General features: G+C 33.7%; 1 protein-coding gene across 1 annotated transcript in view; it reads left to right on the top strand.

Annotated features, from left to right (window-relative positions):
* The window catches only part of PPP1R3A (protein phosphatase 1 regulatory subunit 3A), a 38,901-nt gene extending 30,218 nt beyond the window's left edge, over positions 1-8,683 (top strand). The window contains exons 2-4 of the mRNA XM_044244582.1: positions 4,086-4,144; positions 4,257-4,381; positions 6,302-8,683. Of these exons, the coding sequence (XP_044100517.1) occupies positions 4,086-4,144; positions 4,257-4,381; positions 6,302-8,683 (2,566 nt within the window). The remainder of the gene's footprint in view (positions 1-4,085; positions 4,145-4,256; positions 4,382-6,301) is intronic.
* Positions 8,684-21,437: the final 12,754 nt, after the last annotated feature.

Raw genomic sequence — 21,437 nt, 5'->3', positions numbered from 1 at the left:
TGGGGTGCCTGGGTGGCACAGCCAGTTGAGCGACAGGCTCTTGATTTTGGGTTCAGGTCATGATCTTACCATAGTGAGAATGAGCCCCACACTGGGAGTGGAGTGGAGTCTCCTTGAGGATTTCTCTCCCTTTTCCTCTGCCCCTCCTCCTGCTTGTGCTCTCTAAATAAATAATTGATACTAGCCATGCTTCTGATAATTAGGTCAGTGATAAGTGTAACTTAATGACAATCCCATGACTCAAAATGGCTTTCCATCAAAGTAAAACCTGTTAAATAGATACCAGAAATATACAGGAGTAAAAATAAACCTCTACTGGTCAATTTAATGAAACTGGTTGTATAAATTTCACATTTCAGCAGAGCACTGGCAAAGAGAATATTTTGGCTTTATATACTTAAATCAGATGCTAGATTTTTTTTTTTCTGAGTGAAGGAAATGTTTTGTTATAGAGGATACATAGACTTCCAATTTTATCTGAACTTCTGGGTTCATTAGACATTAGTTGCATTACTGCCAAAGTTTTTGTTGCTTCTAAGTAAGTATGATTTAGTGTATTGCTTAACCTATTCATAGAGACAAATTTGAATCTTAGATTTTTTTGGTTGTTTAAAACAGGAATATATTTTCAAAAGAATAAATGACTTTAAAATTCAAATTGTTTATATTTCAACATTCCATAGTGGAACATTTCTGTGTTATTTTTCACTTTCAAAGATGGTAATAGTTAATTTAAGTTTCAAGGGTAAATTTCTTGAACAACTTTGCTTATATTTGTTCATTATACCTATTTAGGAAACCAGGCTTTTCATGAACATGCACAATGTTTACAGAGAGAGGTATATCTAATTTAGGGTATGCTATAATAAAAGCTATGTTTTGGAAAAATTACATTGTGAGTTCTCTTATGACTTTTTAATATAGAATTACAGAAATACAGAATACATTAAATCATCTAGATTCTTTTTATATTTTGTGTAAGTATGGTTCCAGGTGGCTAAATTATTTTAGGATACTATTAGTCTAACAAGCAGAAATGAAAGTAATATGAACACTTCTGCTACATATGGGTCCTGCTGGAGAAGTTAATGTAAGGCTGTAAACATTGGTCTTGCACAGTATTGGCCACAAACATTAAAATTAAAATGCATGTATATATCTGAAAAAATAAATAAATCTTTAAAAAAAAGATTTTATTTATTTATTTGACAGACAGAGATCACAAGTAGGCAGAGAGGCAGGCAGATAGAGAAGAGGAAGCAGGCTCCCCACTGAGCAGAGAGCCCAATATGGGGCTCAATCCCAGAACCCTGGGATCATGACTTAAGCTGAAGACAGAGGTTTTAACCCACTGAGCCACCCAGGTGCCCCATAAATAAATCTTAAAAAAAAATAAAAGAATTTCAAGGTTTTTGACATTTCAGGTCTTATTCCATCTGGAGTTGATTTTTGAATACATGTTGTGCTGATTTAATCTTTTCTGTAGAAGCAGCCATTTTCCCTATCTCCATTTATTGAACAATCTCTTATTACCTGCTATGTAACCATATACCCAAGTTCTAGATATGTGCATCAGCATAGCAGTCTTTTTTTTTTTAATTATTTATTTGAAAGACGGAGATCACAAGTAGTTAGAGAGGCAGGCAGAGAGAGAGGAGGAAGCAGGCTCCTCACTGAGCAGAGAGCCCGATGTGGGGCTTGATCCCAGGACCCTGGGATCATAACCTGAGCCGAAAACAGAGGCTTAACCCACTGAGCCACCCAGGCGCCCCCAGCATAGCAGTCTTAAGTAACTAAAACTTCATAAGATTTCTTGAAATTAGGTAGAACAGGTTTCTCCTCAAAGCAACTTCTCAGAAATATTTCATCTATCTTCAGTCCTTTAGTCTTCTCTTTAAGATAGTGTTTTCAAATTTTGTAAAAAACAAAACAAAACAAAAAACCCAAAAAACAAAAAAACCTGTTGTGTATTTTCAAAAGATTTTATTTATTTATTTGAGAGAGAGCAAACAAGAGAGCCAAAGCATGGGGAGAGGCAGAGGGAGAGGGAGAAGCAGTCTCCCCCAATGAGTAGGGAGCCTGATGTAGGGTTCCTTCCTAGGACCCCAAGATCATGACCTGAGCCGAAGGCAGATGCTTAGCAGACTGAACCACCCAGGTGCCCCAAAAACTGTTGTGGAATTTTGATTAGAATTGGACTGAATCTTAGATCAATTTGGGAGATAATTAATACTTTAATATATCTTCTTCCTATCTATGAACATGGTATGTATCTCAATTTTTCTAGGTTTTTTATTTCTTGATACAACTTTATTCTTTTCCTTGTAGGAGTCTTACACATCTTCTATTAGTTTTCTTCATAGATATTTGGTATAATATTTAAATTTCATGTATTTCAGCTTTTCTTTCTTGTATTTATCCCTGAATCTAAGATTTCTCTCCCATTTTATGTATTTACATGTTCTATAAGACACCAATATAATAATATACATTTTAGTACCTAATTTTTTGTCCCTCATATTAGATAAAAGCAGATTTATTTTCTTTTGATGCAATCATTTTTTAAAAATTGAAGTATCTTAGAGAATTAAATTAGAAAAATCATTGATTGCATTTTGGTTAGTCAAAAACAGAAGGCTTTAAATAGCTGTTTTTCCCTCTACAAATGAGATTTTCAACACTGTTATGGAGATAAAGAGAGAGCAATAACAACTAAATGGTGTGTGATGGTTTATATATTTTTAAGTACCTAAATATCATGTATTTGGAGAAGGAAAAAAACCCATCAGTTTGCAGTTAGATGGCACAAAAACAATTCTTTGCATAATTATTGGCCTCATTAAACAATACAGATTTATAGGTTCAGTATCAATTATGTAACTACTATATTTTTCCAGTGATGTTATATTTATGCAGAAACATTTTCTTCATGGACCCACTGGAAAATACCAAATATTTTTGGTACAGTTAAATTAAACTTATAAATTTATAAATATATACAAAATATATATACAAAACATAAATACATACAAAAAATACCTTCTTGTTTAGTCTAGATGGAAGAATTTGAAGTTTTCTCATGATTGAAAAAAGATAGGCTTTCCTGGGATTTGGAGCAACATTATCCATGCAATGAAGAGTAGACTCTATTACACAACTTTATCAGCCATTGCCAACTTTCTAGATGCATTTTATTAAAGAGAAAAGGTCATTGAGAAAAGTCATCATAAGAAAATTCAGCTGAGACAATACAAGAAAATGTGAACACTGGCCCAATCATTTCCAATACATTGACCTGTTTGTTGAGTGTCATGGACAAATCTAAATTCTAACGATGCCACAAATATACCTACAAATAGAGTACATTTGAAAGAAAAATGTATTTGTCTTCCTTAATCACCATGCAGAAAATTATCATAAAGGAAGTATAACCCAAATCATTTTAAAGAAAGAAAATACATGGTTTCATATGTGCAATCTGAAGTCTTGGTTGTAAAATTAGCCTGTGGCAATACAGACATAAAGTCTTTGAACTGAGTATCAATTTAGCTGCCTTTCAGTTTTTAGTTTGTTTTTTTATCTCCTTTCCTGGAGAGAGAGAGTTAATGTTATATCCACCTAACTGAAAGAATTTTGAATAAAATGCAACACAAAAAAATTAATAATTGGAACATTAAAAAGCAATTTCCACGACCACAAAAGGACTGTCAGTTCATAAAACTTTATCATTTAAGCCAAGAGAAAAATGTTCTCACTTGCAAAGATTAAATTCATGCACGATGGAATAATCAGCATTTACATATATTTTTGCTTTGGTTATGTAAGTTTTAAATATAGACAACACAATCTTATTTATAAATATGGCATTGTAGAAATTATTTAAAAATTTTTCTACTACTAGTGAATTACTACTGAATTATTCCAAGAGATTAATTTTATTTAAAAAGCATACCAAGTAATGCAAGAAAATATGAAAGGTTATATAATATTTGACTTGTTATCTGTTTGAATTTTCCCCTGTACAAAAATACTTAGAAGAGGTAGTCTCAGAAAACATTTATAACATTCTGTTTTAAATTTGACAGTAAAGAAGAATCATTAGCAACATCAAATGAGAGTAACTTTGAGAACTCAAAGATTACAGGTAATATTTTTTATTTGATTTTTTAATTTAATTTTTAAACAAAATCTGTGTCTTTTGTTAAAACCTACAACGATAACCATCTTACACAGACACTATTTTATTAACTTTGCAGATACCTATATCCCAGCAATTGTTTGTTCTCATGAGGACAAGGAAGACTTGGAAACCAGTAATCAAAATGTAAAAGATGTAAACAGGGAACATGATGAACATAATGAAAAAGAATTAGAGATGATGGTAAGTGTTCTGGTTGCCACGGTATTACAGAGGATGAATCCATTTATGCTTCAAAGATGCTGCAATGCCTGCCTTTCAATAGTTTCAACTAATATAATTTGCAAATGTGAAAGCACAGCCTATTTTGTCCTTGCATCTCTAGCTTGATCAACAAGGCACTTTGATTTCAGTATGTTGCTTCTGGTCTCTGCAGTGGTAAATTAATGACATTCATTTCTTATCTCTTCACCAGCGGCTCTGAGTAATAGTTTGTAGGAATTATAGAAGAGGAAGCACTATGCTGATGTGCATTTCTAATCTTTGTGACAAGTGTACACTTAGCATAAACTCGTCTGTAAAATGAGAGGGTTGGACTCGATGATGGTTAGAGTCTGTCCAGCTTTTCAAGTCTGAATCCTGCATTTAACAGCATTTTTAAAAAAAACTTACTTCCATCTTTGTGAGAATCTCACAGTTCTATATCATTAGGAAGTATTAAATTATCAAATGAGGAGAAAATAGCCTGTGCTATATTTTTTAAACAGGAAACAAATTCAGTACTGTACAATTTAGTATTAAATTTGTTATCATAAATTTCACACTTGGTGAACATTCAATCTATTTGGAATTTTGGGGGGATGGTTTAGATAGCATTTTTATCACAAAGGAAGAAATGGGAGTAAATGAGTCACATAATGCAATTTATCCTTTACTGTATTTGGTTGGAGCTCATATCATTAGGATACATGGATTCATAATCATCCAAGATTAAAATGACATTTGCCTCTTCAAGTGTCAGTGCTGAAACAGAAAAGAAATAGAGCTCATCTCTTTCCCCACATTTTCCACCTTTTCTATAGTGATATGGAAGCTGCATCACTAAAGTATGCAATTTACTTTGCTCCAACTTTAAGAAACTACAAAGTTGTCACCCATTGTGAGAATTCTCACCAGCTGAAAGTTAACATCGCCATTTTTTTTTTCAAACCACAGAATATAATGAAAGGGCCCTGAAAAATCACATGCTTCACCAATACACCTCATTACAATGAGCAGGCTCAAATATAAAAGTTTGTTTAGAAGTTACTGAGATTGTACATCCAATAAATGAACAGGGAGCTGTAATTTAGATGCTAATTTGCTCCATGCTGACGTTAATGCATAAAACAATGAAGCTCTATAATAGATGGAAATACAACCAAATCTGTGGAACCCACAGGCATTGGCTTACAAGACAGCTGTGCAGTTGACAAGTAACATGAGCCTTATGTGAGAAGAAGGGGAAAACGTAAGATTTGCATATAATTATTGAGATCATGCAAATGTCAGTTATGAGGAGGAAAAAAAAAACACAGGCATCTCACTGTTAAATCCTGACAGTTGGCATCACTGAAGAGCTCAAATACATTTGAGTACCAGTTGGCAGAGGGTCATTAAAACAGAATTTGCAGAGACATTAACTCCCTCACTTTTCTTTGAGTGACGTTTTGCTATTAATAGTTTGCAGAGGCTTTGCAGAAAACATATTAATAAGAGAAACTGTAATAGGGGCACCTACAGCAAGTGTAAATGCAGCAAGGGGCACCCAGGAAGCTGCTCTCTAATTGATTAGCATGGAGCTATCAATGTGTATATCCTAAGTGAGGAGAAAGTGCAATGACAAGCAAGAATAGTTGAATAATACAATGTGATATTTGGAAGCTGGAAGGAGAGTGATTAATTTTGGTCCCTTTTCTTATTAATCTCATTCACAAGTCAGAGCCTAAAAGGATCCCCCCAAAACATCCGGCTTTCAGAATTTATACAAAATCCACAAATGAAATGAATCAAGGGAATCTATGAGTTAATTGCTAGCCCCACTAATGAAATCTATCTAATTCATTCTGTATATTTAAAATCATTTGATCATTATCTGTTTTGTTTTGTTTTTTATCCCTGAAGATAAATCAATGCTTAATAAGAAGTACTGCTTCCAGAGATGAAAAGAATACATTTGCAATAGATCCGGTCAATTTTCCAAATAAAGCTGAGGGGTTAGAGAAGAAGCAAAGCCATGGTGAAGTACACCCTGACTTGTTTAAAAGGTCTTTGTCTCCAAGTTCATCAGCAGAAAGCCCCTTAAAGGGAGATTTTTACTGTATTGAAAAATATTCCTCAGAAAATAAGTGTAGACATCAACCTTCAGAGGAAATTACTACAGATACAGGAGAAATCGAGCCACCATTGGGAGATACTAGCAGTAATGAATTAGTGCGATTACATCTTGGCAGCAAAGAAGTACTGGATGATAATGCTAATCCCGCGAAAAGGAGAGGCAGAGTGCAAATATCTTGTCCCTCCTCAGATCAACTAGTTGCAGACAACTTTAATAAAAAACATGAAGGAAGAGCTGAGAAAATTGAAATAAAAGATTGGGAATGTTTAAGAAGAGATTTCCACTCAGAAGAATCAATGGAAAAAGGGTCTTCTAAGAAAGGTTATGACAATGGTAAGACTGAGGAGGAGGAGCAAAGAATACAGTTAGGTATTAATGTAAAACAAAGCAAAAATTTTCATTCAATCTTACACGACCAAGAAAGGAAGATGGGCCACTCTGAAATCAGTACAGAAGGGGCGGCAGCTAGCAACAGAGACCTAACCATTCAGCTGAGTAAAGACACCACAATTCCCAACCAGGCAATCAGCGCAGATATGTTTCATTCACCAAAAATAAGTCTAAGTTGGGAAAAAGCTGTGTTAACAACTCCAGGACGTGATCTCTTGACTAGTGAAGGCACTACTTTAGGAGGGATGCGTGGCCAAGTTTGTTCACCAAGAAGTGGAAATGTTTTGAGGAATGATTGCCTTTTCCAAGTTGAAGAAGAAAAATCAGATTGGATTAATCGTGAAGATCAGAATAAGAATGCACAACAGAAACAAAGTTGGAATGTTCTAGAAAGTCAGAGAGAAGCAAGAGAAAGCAAGACAAATAGGACAGAACAGATCAAAGAACAAGCAGATTGTGAAGACATGTGGGAAAAAAGAGATAATACAAGGAGTTTGAAAGCTACTCCTACGGAAGAATTGTTTACCTGCCAAGAAACAGTGAGCTGTGAACTGTCTTCTCTAGCTGATCATGGTGTTACTGAGAAAGCAGAAGCAGGTACAGCTTATATAATTAAGACAACATCAGAAAGTGCTCTAGAAAGCATGTCTGCTAGAGAAAAAGCAATAATTGCTAAGGTACCTCAAGAGACAGCACGAAGTGACAGGCCCATCGAGGTAAAGGAAACAGCGTTTGATCCACATGAAGGGGGAAATGATGATTCACATTATACCCTTTGTCAACGAGATACAGGAGGTGTAATGTATGACAATGATTTTGAAAAGGAATCACGCTTAGGTATTTGTAATGTACATGTAGATGAAATGGAGAAAGAAGAAACCATATCTATGTACAATCCTGGGAAGACACATGACAGGAAGAAATGTGGCATTGGAAATTTCGCATCTGTAGAAGAATCCTTACAAGTCGTTACAGGCAATCAAAAAGCAGCATCAGAACTGGATTTACATTTGGGAATGTTACCAAAAGATGAAAAAACACTTCCAAAAAATAAAGATCATAAACAGGGCCAAGAATTAAAGAAACGAGATAGAGATGCTCTTATTCATTCTGCTTTAAACTCAGACACTAACAGAGCTTCTCAGAATGGCTCTCACGTTTCCAATCAGCATGCTAAAACCTCGGTGCCATCTCATGAACAGGCAATTGCTGTAGAAAATATAATTACTACCATGACTCTCCAATCTATTTCTACTAAATCAGAATATAATTGTCATCCAACAAGTGAAATCCAGGGTGTTGAGAAGCACCCTCATCTTGGTTCTATACCTGAAGAAGTTTCTAAAAGTTCAGGAACAGAAACCTCAGGTAGTAGCAGAGAAAGATTTAAAAGCCAGATTTTTCAACAAGGAGAACACGGTGTAGAAAAATCTCTATGGTCAACGACTTTCATCGGCGAAGCTATTGAGAACGTGGAACAGGCAAGGCATGAAAATGAAGGATTAGCCTCTGGACAATCACTGTGCTCTTCAGGTGACAAGCAATCTGAGAACTCCACTTCCGCTAGTCTCCCCGCCCAGGAAGGTCAAACTGAAAGCAGCGAATCTCTGCTTTCGAAATACACCAACTCTAAAGTCCCTTATGTCCTTTTGTTTCTGATATTTCTTGTAACCATCTACCAGTATGACTTAATAATTGGCCTGGCATTCTACCTTTTTTCATTGTACTGGCTTTCCTGGGAAGGGGGGAAACAAAAAGAGTCTGTCAAAAAGAAGTAACTTCACCACTATTATTATTTTCTCGTAAAAGATAAGCTTTTTAGCCCCAAATATTTGGATTGGTGAAAGAGACTATTCATTGTTCAAAGAGCCAGTGCAGTTTTTCTCTTGAAGGATCATTTAAAAAGGAATGCGTATGAAGTTTGCTCCTTCATATAAGTAATTATTCTATATAGGACCATTATGTTTGGATCATTAAATACCTATATGAATATGAGATCTGAAGCACGTCAAGTTGAAATTAGGTACAGCTGTTGCTCCTTAGCAGGCTATGAAGTTGCAATGCTTCACGTCTCTTCACTACTTAAAGTGCCATTTCTTGCATTCATTTCTTTTGCAGTAAAGCTTCAATTCCCCTCCCAGGGTATTTTTCCTTCTACGGTTTTTTAAAAAATAGATAAAACATGAACAATGGTAGAGGACCTTTTTTTTTTTTTTTTTGGTCTTTTGGTGTTGACCATCAAATTTGCATTTATCCCTTATCATTTATCAGCACATTTTGATAGATCAAATCTTTAAACTTTGATTTCATATTTTTAAGAACATCCATGTATATTGAAATGCATAAACTTAAAGACCTTTTTTGCTTGAATAATATTTTATACACAGATATTTTACCTCCTATATACCTACAAAGTTAGAGCACTCATAAGCCAAATCTGACAAAAACTGAAACAATTGGGAGATGATCTCTCAGTTTACAAAATTTTGTGGGTGGCTTGTCAATAAGCAATGTTTTTCTCTTACAAAGAAGAGAAAGTATAACATAGCTGAACAATTTTAATGTCAAATATTCAGTCGAGATTTTAAATGAAAAGTTCCACAAGCATCGCTTCAGAATGAATTTGTACCTATAAAGCATCAAGTATTAAATGGTAAAAATTAAAAAGATACTTCCAAATGAGCTGTTTTCCTTGGTAGTATTTTTTGTCTTCAAACAATTTTTTAATCTTTTTTAAATAAGACAATGAATTATTTTCCAAGGTGCATATAGAGACGAACTAAACATAATCATCAGGTTGTTAGATGATAACTCATGGTTTTAGTGGGCAGATAAGTAGACCTGGAAATCTACTCAGGGAAAAATGAATATCCCGGATAGCAGTGACTTTAGCTGCTGTTCTTATCTATGGTTAAGTATGTTAAATAATGGAACTAGTCATTTTGGTCACATAGTGGGAATGCGAAGATTTTTATATAAGATTTCAACAACCATTTATTAAAGGACTGTTAGATGCAAAAATCTTGTGCTCTGGTCTATGGCACAGTACTTCCTTTGATACCCTGAATGGTTAGTTTTCACGGAGGATGCATAGGTATGTAGTTTGATACTTTTGACTTGGCCGGGAATATGGAAGAGAGTAACACTGAGGGGGTCCATTTGGGTGATTTCTTTTTCATAGGAACTTCCTTCATAGAGCATGTAACATGATCTTCAGAGAGAAAAGATTACCTATTTATCTGTAAAGGTACATTTAATGAGTAAAACTTGCATATACCATCCCATGCTTCTAAGAAACATGCATTTATGGGAATAAAAAATGAGAACAAAGCATTTAAACTGACTTTCATGTAGTAGTAAATGATTTCCCTAATTTTCATTAGGTACACAACTATTTCCAAATCCCTAACTGTATGCTTGTCTCAAGTCCCATTGAAATTGAATGCTTGACTTTAAGTTTTTAGTTGAACAAATACAAACATCCTGAAGTAGAACTTAGGGCAAATATTTGATTGTTTGAGAAAGCACATTTTCATTAAATACAAGTGGAATACTGTAGGGCCATACCTAGAATATTATCTCTAAAATTGCTATCCTGATAATTTTGTTGACAGGTCCAAATAACGGCAGAGTTAAGGTTAGTATTTCTTCAGATCTTAATGGCTTGGTTTTTGCATTCTACCTTTAAGAGTTTCGGTCAATATGCCATATCTTATTAATGCAAAGAACACTACATTACTTTATTAACACAGGTGCCCGAACTATAATTATTCCCTTATACATAAAGAATGAATTTTTTTTCTCTTTTACTTAACTTTTGGTAACATTAACTTACTAAACCTTCTCATTATGTATTTGTAATATGACAATAGAAGTTTCAAAGACTTTAAAATATTTAATTGTGTATTTCTCTGCATGCAGTGAAGAAATAATGGGTGATTTAACTGACTTTCCAAACATTTCTTATGAAGAATTGAAATAAAGTCATAAGAACTTAGGAAAGTGTTGCTAGGTGGAGGGGTAGATTTTTGCAACCCATTTTGATCACAATATTATGACGAGCAAGAGAAATGGATCTCAGAAAGAAGTGGGAGCCCCTGGTTAATAAAGATTCAACTGTGAATCATCATGACAAGGTAATTTTTATAAGTATAGATGCCTTCACTGTGTCCCCCCCCCCACCCCAAGTATAGGTTAAGGGCAAAAAGAGGGTGAGGCAGAAAAATAAACAGAGAACTGCATTACACATCTGCCTCCTATTGTGCCTAAGAAATGTGATATAATAACTATCACGTTTTATTTTGCTGAGCTTCTGACTATTAGAAACAAAATTCTGAAAATTAACTGACAAGTATAGGTAGTAAAATAAACTATCTTAAAAATCACATATCTGTATATCATCAATATCCCAATAGATTTTTCACATAAATGGAAATGAGTCAGTGAAAGAACTCACCTGGCAACATTCAAGAACTTTGGGTTAATGCAGTTATGCTTCCCTGCTGAGTTCTAATATTTTGATAATGAAATAGTGATTGTCACTGTTTTGTGAGAGAAACAGGATCATCTCTTACTTGTGATCTTAAACCGGTCTACTGGGTAAATGGAAAACTTAAAAATATCCAGACCAACTTGAGAATATAAACTACTTCATTTTCCCAAATTGCATTCATGGCACTTTCTTGATAATTTTTTTTCAGTCATGAATGTTATTTCACATCACCAGGCGTGTTGCCTTTTGTACTAGGCTGAATTTTGCATATAAATAAATTAAAAAAGCACAGAAAGTAAAACAAGAACAAACTAGCAGGAGAACTAGTAAAGATGCATGCAGGAGGACTGTCATCCCCTGGGGCCAGTTCATCCACTGATTCTTGATACCAGAATCTCTGCTCTTTCTTTCAAGTTTTCAGAATGAATACAGAAACTGAACTATGCAATAAGCACTGTCTTTTGTTCTTTGAACCCTGCCTCAGCCAGTTCTTGTGGAACTGAGGAATAGGGTCAAACTTGGTTCTACAACAAAGTATGAAAAGAAACATAGGAGACCATGTTTTTCCAGTATCTTCACAGTTGTACACATGTGTGACGAGAACAACTAAGGAACTATTTATTTAATTAAATTAAGTTGCCTTTTCTATTTTCAGAAATAGTTCATAATAAAAATCATGGCAACATAATCTACTTTTCCTCTGTTAAAAATAGGTTTGGTCATTAATACATTTCCATAACTTTATCTGAACCTCTTTGAACAGCAAATTAAATTTTCACTAGCCTAGCTTTGAACAATCACGTGTTTTCATGAAATGTCGTCATTGTAGTATGCTAAAAACTTATTAAACAAATGACTCTTTAAAAAGTTCAGCATTTTTGTTTTGTGTTATTTCTGTATTTGTTAAATACATATATATTACCTTATTTTTTTTTTTAACTTAAGTAGGCTCCACACCCAGCATGGAGCCTGATATGGGAGCTCCCAACTCATGACCCTGAAATCAAGACCTGAGCTGAAATCAAGAGCTGGATACTTAACTGACTGAGCCACCTAGGCACCACACCTTCATTTTTCAAAGTGAAATAATATATTATGTAAAAATTTAAGGAAAAATTCCCTAAGTTTTCCCCTAATATATCCAATTCTCTATATTCATGATAATAAAGAGTGGTATGAGTAAATCAATTTTATTTGACTGAGATGCCTCCACAACTTGATTTTGGAACACATTTCATTCAATGCCTATTCAAGTTACTGGTCTTGGTTTAGTGCATCATCCCTAACACCCCACCTGAACCACAAGGCCTTATTTCCCATTGCTTTCTGCCTGAAGTCCTCTGTCAGTCAAGCAAGTCATGTTGTCCTTAGAACATGCCATGCACCTCAGTGGGTTAAAGCCTCTGCCTTCGGCTCAGGTCATGATCCCGGGGTTCTGGGATGGAGCTCTGCTTCGGGCTCTCTGCTTGGCAGGGAGCCTGCTTCTCCCCCCTCTCTGCCTGCTTCTCTGTCTACTTGTGATCTGTCTGTCAAATAAATAAATAAAATCTTAAAAACAAAAAAACAAAAAAACCATGCCATGCACTTCTGTTCCTCTGTGGCTGCTCTTGTACACCCCTTTGTCTGGGGGCACTTCCACGTATCTTTACTCTTCCAGTCCAACTCTGTATATTTTTTCTATGTACACCTCAAGCCCTTATTCTTTTGAAGTCTCCTCCTAGTTCAGTTTGTGGGATATCTTTGTTTTCAGATCTCTGTGACACTCATCTTCCTGCATGCGGTGGGCATTTGAGTAATTATCCTCACTGGACTGCCTGCTTGTTCAGGACAGGGACAACGGTTTCTTCTTCCCTTCCATCATCTCACAAGGAATCCTCAGTCAGTACTTGTGGATAAAACTGAATTGCAGTAATAATTCCTTCCTATCTTGTTTCTAAAATGTAGACAAGATACTCTGAGGTCTGATTTTAAAATGAGTAAACTTAGTCAAAAAAAGTTAGGATAATTTAGTGAACTTTCAAAGACCACATAGAAAGGGGCAAAGAGGATAACAAGACAAAGTAATGCAGGGGGTTTGGGATGTGGAAAAGAGACAAGCAATCCTTTCTCTCCATTTCCCTTAATAATTAAATTGATTTTCTATATTTATGAATTCTTCTTAGCATAGGAAACATTCTCTTCATTCTATTTCATGGGAAATAACACACAGGTTGTATATTAAAAGAATAATAATGTATACCTTAATTCACTGAAGTGAAAATTGATAGAACAAGACCTGCTTTCAGATAAAGTAGTGCAGTCGCTTAAAAACCAACAAACATCACAAGGTATAAAGTGTAAGAAACTCAATCTTCTCAACTGCTGCCATGCCCTTTGAAAATGGCTGATCTCTCAATTTCACACCTGTTCTGCATGTCAACTTTTCAGGTTAAGCAAATAGCACAACCATCAAAAACAGTCACTGGATTTTTTAAAAAGAAAACATTTGCCATATTAACATATAGAAGAGTCTGTATATACATATTCACAAATATATTCACGTAAGCATGCAGGCACACGCACATATAAACATACATGGGTATTCCAACATCTGACAAATAACAGGAATGGCAGAGAACATAGTCTACTAATACAATGTGTAGTAATGCAGATGATATAACATGTAAAAGAGTCATCCTTTCCTTGAAGACACTCATTTTATATATTCGATATGAAATTAAAATGGTAACACAAAAATATGCCTATTTTTGCAGCAGAGTCTAAAGGAGAGCAGTGTATGGTCTACAAATGTAGTATCATGTCATGTAACAGCTTGACACCATCAGAAATTAGTCTTTTAAGACTTAAAAATAAAATAAGATACACATTTACTGTATTGTAGAATTCATCAATATCATGTATTGATTTGGTTCTGAAACAGATTTCAAATTTCCTAAAGATGGACTCTATAAAACATAATATCAAACAACAGAGAAGTGGTGCTTAAAAATCACTCTAAGAGGTTAGACATTCTCTTTGTAAACACTTAAATAAACCATATTCTACTTTTAATAGTTTCATGTAGGAGCCTTTTAATGTTCAATTTATAAAATATTTTTAGCATGGAGCATTTATGAAAATATCACACATTTAAATAATGTTTATACATACATTATAAAATGATATTTATATCATGCTTTCTATACATCAAACGACTCTTCCCAATTAATCTATGAATTTTGAGAAATTTAATTGTCATTTTCGTTATGCACACAAAACTCCATGTTAAAGTGAAAAAGTTCTGACTTTTCTGAATAATGGTTAAGGAAAAGATAATTTCCCAACTTCATAGACATAAATGGAAATATTTTAAATACATTTCTATTCTTTGCAAGTTGAAAAGGGAAATAGGAAGTAAAGATAAGAGATTATAAATGTCCTTCATACAAAGTCCCTCATTTCACTGTCTTTAATATTTGGGGTAAATCCTACAGATTTCAGTTTTAATTAGTTACTTTCTCCCATGTGAATTATTTGGCTTACCTTGTCTTATCTTATCCCCATCCTTAAATCAGTATTTAATTTAAGTGCAACATATTGATTTTTCATTATGTGAATGAAAAATCATTCTTGCTCAGCACCCAGCTAGTCTGGATATTTGAGTATAATATCTACATCTATAGCTCTATTGATCTGTGCATGTGAAGTTCATCTTTAATAATAATAGTAGTAATAATAACACTGTAACTATTATAGTAAGAGTTATTGTAACAATAAAGCAATAGCCAGCTCTCAAGCATTTACAATAATAGGGCACTGTTTTAAGTCCTGTATGTACAAAAACTTATTTATGTTTACAACTCCATGAGAGAAGTACATACTATTAACCTTCCCATTTTACAGATAGAAATGGATACAATGAGAATCTAGCTTTTCTAAGGTCACACAGCTAGTAGGTGGCAAAGTCTAGATTCAGACTCCAGTAGACTTTTTCCAGAGTTGACCCTCTTAACCATTGCATTGTGTTGCTCCTTCAATTCAGATATACTAAGTTATGGTATGAACCACAGTCATATTCTAACATGCTACATGGTGTTAAATTGTATATAAAAACATTACATGTAACACATCATCTTTTCCACAGATAATCCTATCTTTAATAATGCTCCTAAAAAAAAAGAAAGCTCCTAAAACTATTCTGTTCTTTCCAATTTATTCAGATGGCCTCAATTAGAAAAATATATATACACTGATTCTCTTCCAGGCCCCAAGAAATACACCAGTCCCATGTCATATACTAGTCTGAGTGAGCAAAGGAGATGGAGACATAAATCAGCAATTGCAATCTTGTGACCAGTTCAATAATAGAGGTAAGATTTAGGAAAAGAAGTGGCACAAAGGAAGGACTGTTTGGTCCTGTAAACACTTTATTTCTTTGATTTCAGGGATGTGCCATCTTTTTAACACTATAATTTTAGGCATCAAGGAAATCACAATAAGACCCTCCAAATATCTCATTAGAATTAAGTTTTACAATCTTAATAATTATAGTGAAGATACATCTTGATATAAATGGTATAGTGCTTATTTTTGCCTGATGTCTCTCTATAATTATTAATAGTACTATTTTCATTTTCAAAAGTCACATGACTTGACTGAAAAATTACAAGGTCTGCCTAAAAATCTAATAAAATATCCTAGCTAGTAGGTATAAATAACTCTGTGTCACATGAATAAAAGGGGAAGCATCCAATATGAATACCTCTATAATCTACAGACAAAATTCTTGTCCTTAGGGTTGCCGAATATAATTCAGATATACCAGCCACTGGTCAACATAGGTGAAGAAGTGCAACATTTTTGCTGATTCAGTATTTCTGAGAGCAATGATTAAAAAACAAAAGCAGGGACTTATTTAAAGAATGCACTGGTCAAAAGCCATTGGAAAGATGTCATTTACATTATTGGCACAAGATTATTATAACACTGTGGAACTAGACAGTATAGCCTACACCCTATTCAGAGGGCTCAGGACATGATAACTACATTATACATGATAGCCAAAGCAGAATTATCAAGACAAAAAAAAACCTTTACAAAAGCTTATGGTAGCCACTGTATGTTACTCAAAATTAAAATAGTCTATGTTGTTGGAAGCTATATTATGAGTATACATTCTTCTCATTATCTGTAAGAGGAAGAAAAATTTTGTGGAAACAAATTAGACCATATTACTGGCATTTAACAAACATGACATAAGCCAATAGCATTACAATAGCCAAAATAAGTTAAATATAAACAAATGATCTAAGATATTCAGTGAGAGACAAAGACATTTGAAGACAGAACCGGTGTCCCTCCATCTACTTTGGTCTTTGCAATAACCTTAACTTCTGGACTCAGTTCAAAACAGGTGTGCTGTGCTCGGACAGTGAATGGCAATGGATTCAAGTGGAAGCATTTCTTTCACTTCTGCTTAGGAGATGTGTGTATGCAATACTACCTAAAGAACTACTATCATAAGTTAAGACCACAAGATATGCTCCTGCTGAATGAATGGCAAAAGGTTAGCATACTTGTCTTAAAAGCCTTTAGCTTTTCACTACATCTGTATCTTTGGGGTAAATACCAGGAGTGCAATTGCAGGGTCATAGGAAAGTTCTATTTTTAAGTACCAGATGGTGGGTATTATAGAGGGCACGGATTGCATGGAGCACTGGGTGTGGTGAAAAAATAATGAATACTGTTATGCTGAAAATAAATAAATTTAATTAAAAAAAAAAGAAATGGACTCTGATCCAGTTTTCTGTGCAGGAAAAATAGCATGTTTTCCTTAAAAACCAAAATGAAGTTGCCATTCTCTCGAGGGAAATTTAAAAAAAAAAAAAAAGAAGAAGTAAAAGAAATTAAAAAAAAAAAAAGCCTTTAGCTCTCTTCAACCCACATAAGACAAAGAGGAGCAGGTTTTGAATACTGGTCTTTCTCTATATATTCTCTCCTCATTTAAAAAAAAAATCACTGGGGTCAATATTATGTATCTATAAAGCTATTCTATTGGTGAAGGTGTAGAGATCTTAGTATTTTATAAAGTTGGGCATCATTTTTTTAATTGTTAAAGCCAAAGGGAATTTGATAATAGTCAATCTCATTCTCTCAAAGTGCTTTGTTTGGAAATAACCAAAACCCCTCAAAGTAGTTTAAGGGAAAAAAAAGAAAAAGAAGAAGAAGAATGTATCATAAAGAAATAAGACAACTACTTCAGGGCTAGAGTGAAAATAGGCATCAACAGGAACAAGAAAAGCCATCAAAACTGGGGTTTCTCTAGGCTTTTGTGTTTTCCCAACTCCTCCTCCCCCATGTCTACTTCATTTTTCTGTTTTGGTCAGTGGATTTTCTCTTTTGACTTACTCTTCTATGCATGTGGTTCCTAAAATAGAATTCTCCAATAGCAATATTACAACCTGATTGTAAATGTCCAAAAGTTAACTGGTTAGAGTTTTCTGGATGTCAGTTCGAAACTCCTAGGAGACAGAAATTCATTTGGCTCTATCTGAATAAAATGTTCATTCTAGATGGAATCCACTGTATCCCAGTAACTGGAGGCAGAAAGTAATGGGGACTTCCTGTAAAGGAAATGTTCTCAAGTTCTCAAGAGTAGGTAGGGATTTGTAATGTGTATCTATAATGCACCAATTCTCATATTTTTGTGGATGTATTTTTGCCTCTCTTTTTCCTTTTGTAGACCTATACGGCCCCAATTTCTTTTTTCTAAGTTTTTATATAAATTCCAATTAGTTAACATATAATATAATATTAGTTTCAGGTATAGATCTTAGTGATTCATCACTTACATACAACACCCAGTGTTCATCACAAGGGTCCTCCTATAACGCCTCAATTCTAAAGATTTATAGTAGATATTGATATTGGGAGGGAAAGTAGATCTTTATATTGGTGAGATAAATTTCCTATATTTTGTTCTTTAAAATTCTAAACTCTTGGCCCTTTGCTTTTCCATCTGAATTATAGGATCAGCTTATCAAGTTTCATGGAAAATTGTTTTTAATGGATTTTTTTCCGTGTACAGTAGAGAAGAATTGACATTTTAAAAATATTGAGCCCTTCTACAAAAAGTGTATTTTTTGTTTTCAACTATTATTTATAATATTATCCATGAGTATACTGCCCATTTCTTATTAGATTTATTCCTATATACTTTATGGATTTTGGTGCTATTGTGAATGAATTATTTTTTCCTATTATATTTCTTTTGGGAAATTATTAATATATTGTAAGACTTGACTTTTATGTGTCACTTATTCAATTACTTTGCCAAAATCTCTCACCAGTTCTATTAGTTATTAGTTTGATATTTTGTTAGTTATACCAATAGTATATAGGAACATTATTGATTTTTGCATACTGATATTCTTTATGCATTTTGCAAAAAGTCTCACATTAGTACAACTAGTTTGTATTACTTTTAATCCTTTTCTTTTTTTTTTTTAAAGATTTTATTTATTCATTTATTTGACAGAGAGAGAGATCACAAGCAGGTGGAGAGTCAGGCAGAGAGAGAGAGAGAGAAGCAGGCTCCCGCCAAGCAAAGAGCCCGATGCGGGGCTCGATCCCAGGACACTGAGATCATGACCTGAGCCGAAGGCAGCGGCTTAATCCACTGAGCCACCCAGGCGCCCCTGTTTTTTTTTTTTGAGGTGAATGTATACCTCATTTATTTTTAATCCTTTTCTTAAAGAAAGTTCATTTAACACTATAAAATAAAGCTAACATTTTTAACTGAATTGAACTGGTCTTGAGATAATTATCTATGCCTCAAAACATGTATGTGTGTGTATATATGCATATATATAATATTTTTAAATTTTCCATTCACTTGTAATTATTTCCTGTTTCCCATAATTCTCACTGGAATTTAACACACGAATGTGTTATTTAACAGGACAGTTAATTTATTTAATGATCTCTGATTTTTGGTGTCAAATTACATTAGACTACTGTCATAGAATATGATTTATTGTCAATTATTTGAACTGTGATAACACTTCCTCTGTAATCTACTATTTATGAACTTAATTATTATTCTATGCATGAATTCATTTTTTTGGATGTAGGATTCTGTATATATTTACTAGGTTGAGCTTTCTAAGTTTGTTGTTCAAAACCACATGCTAACCAATATTTAGTCTGCTTCAACTAGCATTCCATGAAACCTTCTACTAATATTATGGAGGTATCCACTTCTTGTAATTATGCCTGTTTTGCTTTAAATATTTCAAGACTCTTAGTTCTTAGTTGCAAATAAGCTCATTATTGTTAATATTTCTTATGCGACTTTTTCCCTTTCTTTTTGTCCATGATATCTTTATTAACATTTTGCCTTAAATTCTATACCATCTTATATTAATATTGCTGTACTAGTTTTCTTATGGTTAGTATTCACATCACTTTATCTCATATCTCTTGCTAGCAACTATGGCTGTGTTAAAAAAAAATCCAATCTGTAATCTGTCTTTTAATAGGTGAGTTCGAGGCATTTATAATTTTTTAATTAATATATTTGAATTTATTTGTATCATGCTATTTTAAGTTTATATTTTAAAGTTCTTATCTCTTTGTTCTCTATATTGCATTCTTAATGAATTCCTTAAATTATTCTTCCAAGTCACTGGTTTTCTTTTCTACTTAATGTAAAAATTATTTTTCAAATTTTAATAACCATGATTTTTATTTAAATGTATAGAATTTTTCTCTTTCATGACTAGCCATTTTCAATTTTCTTCTTTTTAAAAAATAATTCCTTGTTATTTGAAAATAGAAGAATTCTTCCATTGATCAATTCGAGTATCATAAATGTAGATATTCAAAGTCTTTATCGGCATAGTTCATAAAATTAATTTAGCTTGGAGTTAATGTGTCAATTCTTGCTTTGATTAGCAGTATTTGATTTCTTCATGTGCTTTAGAATTTTTGTTTATAAGCTCATTTGTCACTTTCTTTCTCTGAGTTTGTTTCTCCCTGTCTCAATCCCAATTTGTGGTTTTCACTTGGCGTCTTGATCTTCATATGCAGAACTAATCATATCATCATTTTGGGGGCTTCTGTGCTGTGGGGACAATAGAAACATTGCAGATTCTGTCAACTGTAAAGTCAGTTGGTTGTTTTTGTGCTAGTCTTAGCAGGGAGGCTATTTATTCTTTGTAGACTTGTAGCTTATGAAGGTTGTATTCCAGGTTTCAGTATGTGTCTTCTCATGAGAAGGGGAGCTCCACCCCCATCTGTTGGGTTCAAATCGTGAGCATTATCAAATGTTTGTATTTAGCCCAGGACTGTATGTGTCACATCCCAGGAAATGGCAGGAGTGGGAACTGGAGGGAGAAAAATTTAGTCTTGCATGTTAGTTGAAAATGGTATTAAAGGGAGAAGAAAAGTACATGCACTGCCTGTCTATTTAATAATGCCCATTTAAGATAATCTCACAGTGATAGAGTGAGATAGTTTACTCCTAAGGTTACTCCTAAGAAAGGCTTTGTTTAAAAGGTTTGATTGATCAATGCTAGTTTTAACAATAGCAACAGATATTGAGTATATTGTCTTTTATTCTCTTTGATGAGTGCTAAAAATTTAAGTAATAAGAATTTAGAATTTTATGTTTGTACTGGAATTAAAATAAGAAATTAATAAAATTTAAAATAAGAAGTTAGAATTAGATCAGAGATGCTGTGGAATTAATTTTTCAAATATTTATGATTTATCTGTAAATTATACTACCACATATCCCTTTATGGAATTCAAAATATGTAGAACTTACATTTGAACATCATTATATTAAAGGGAAAGAAATGATTTGTTATTAGGGGCTCCTAGGCCTTTGCTCAAATGCTTATTTCATGTAATCCAAGGATTCCCTAGGGCTTGAAAGGTCTATGTCTAAATGCCTAATGGAAGCAAATGTTCTTTGTCATGAAATCCAGGTACATACATTTGAAGTAGTTGATATTATTTTATCATTTCCTCACACTTGTAACAGAAAAACTGAAAGT

Source organism: Neovison vison, chromosome 4, assembly GCF_020171115.1.
Source record: "Neovison vison isolate M4711 chromosome 4, ASM_NN_V1, whole genome shotgun sequence".
Taxonomy (NCBI): Eukaryota; Metazoa; Chordata; class Mammalia; order Carnivora; family Mustelidae; genus Neogale; species Neogale vison.
The sequence above is the reverse complement of the archived record's forward strand: the minus strand, read 5'-3'. Positions and strand labels throughout refer to the sequence as shown.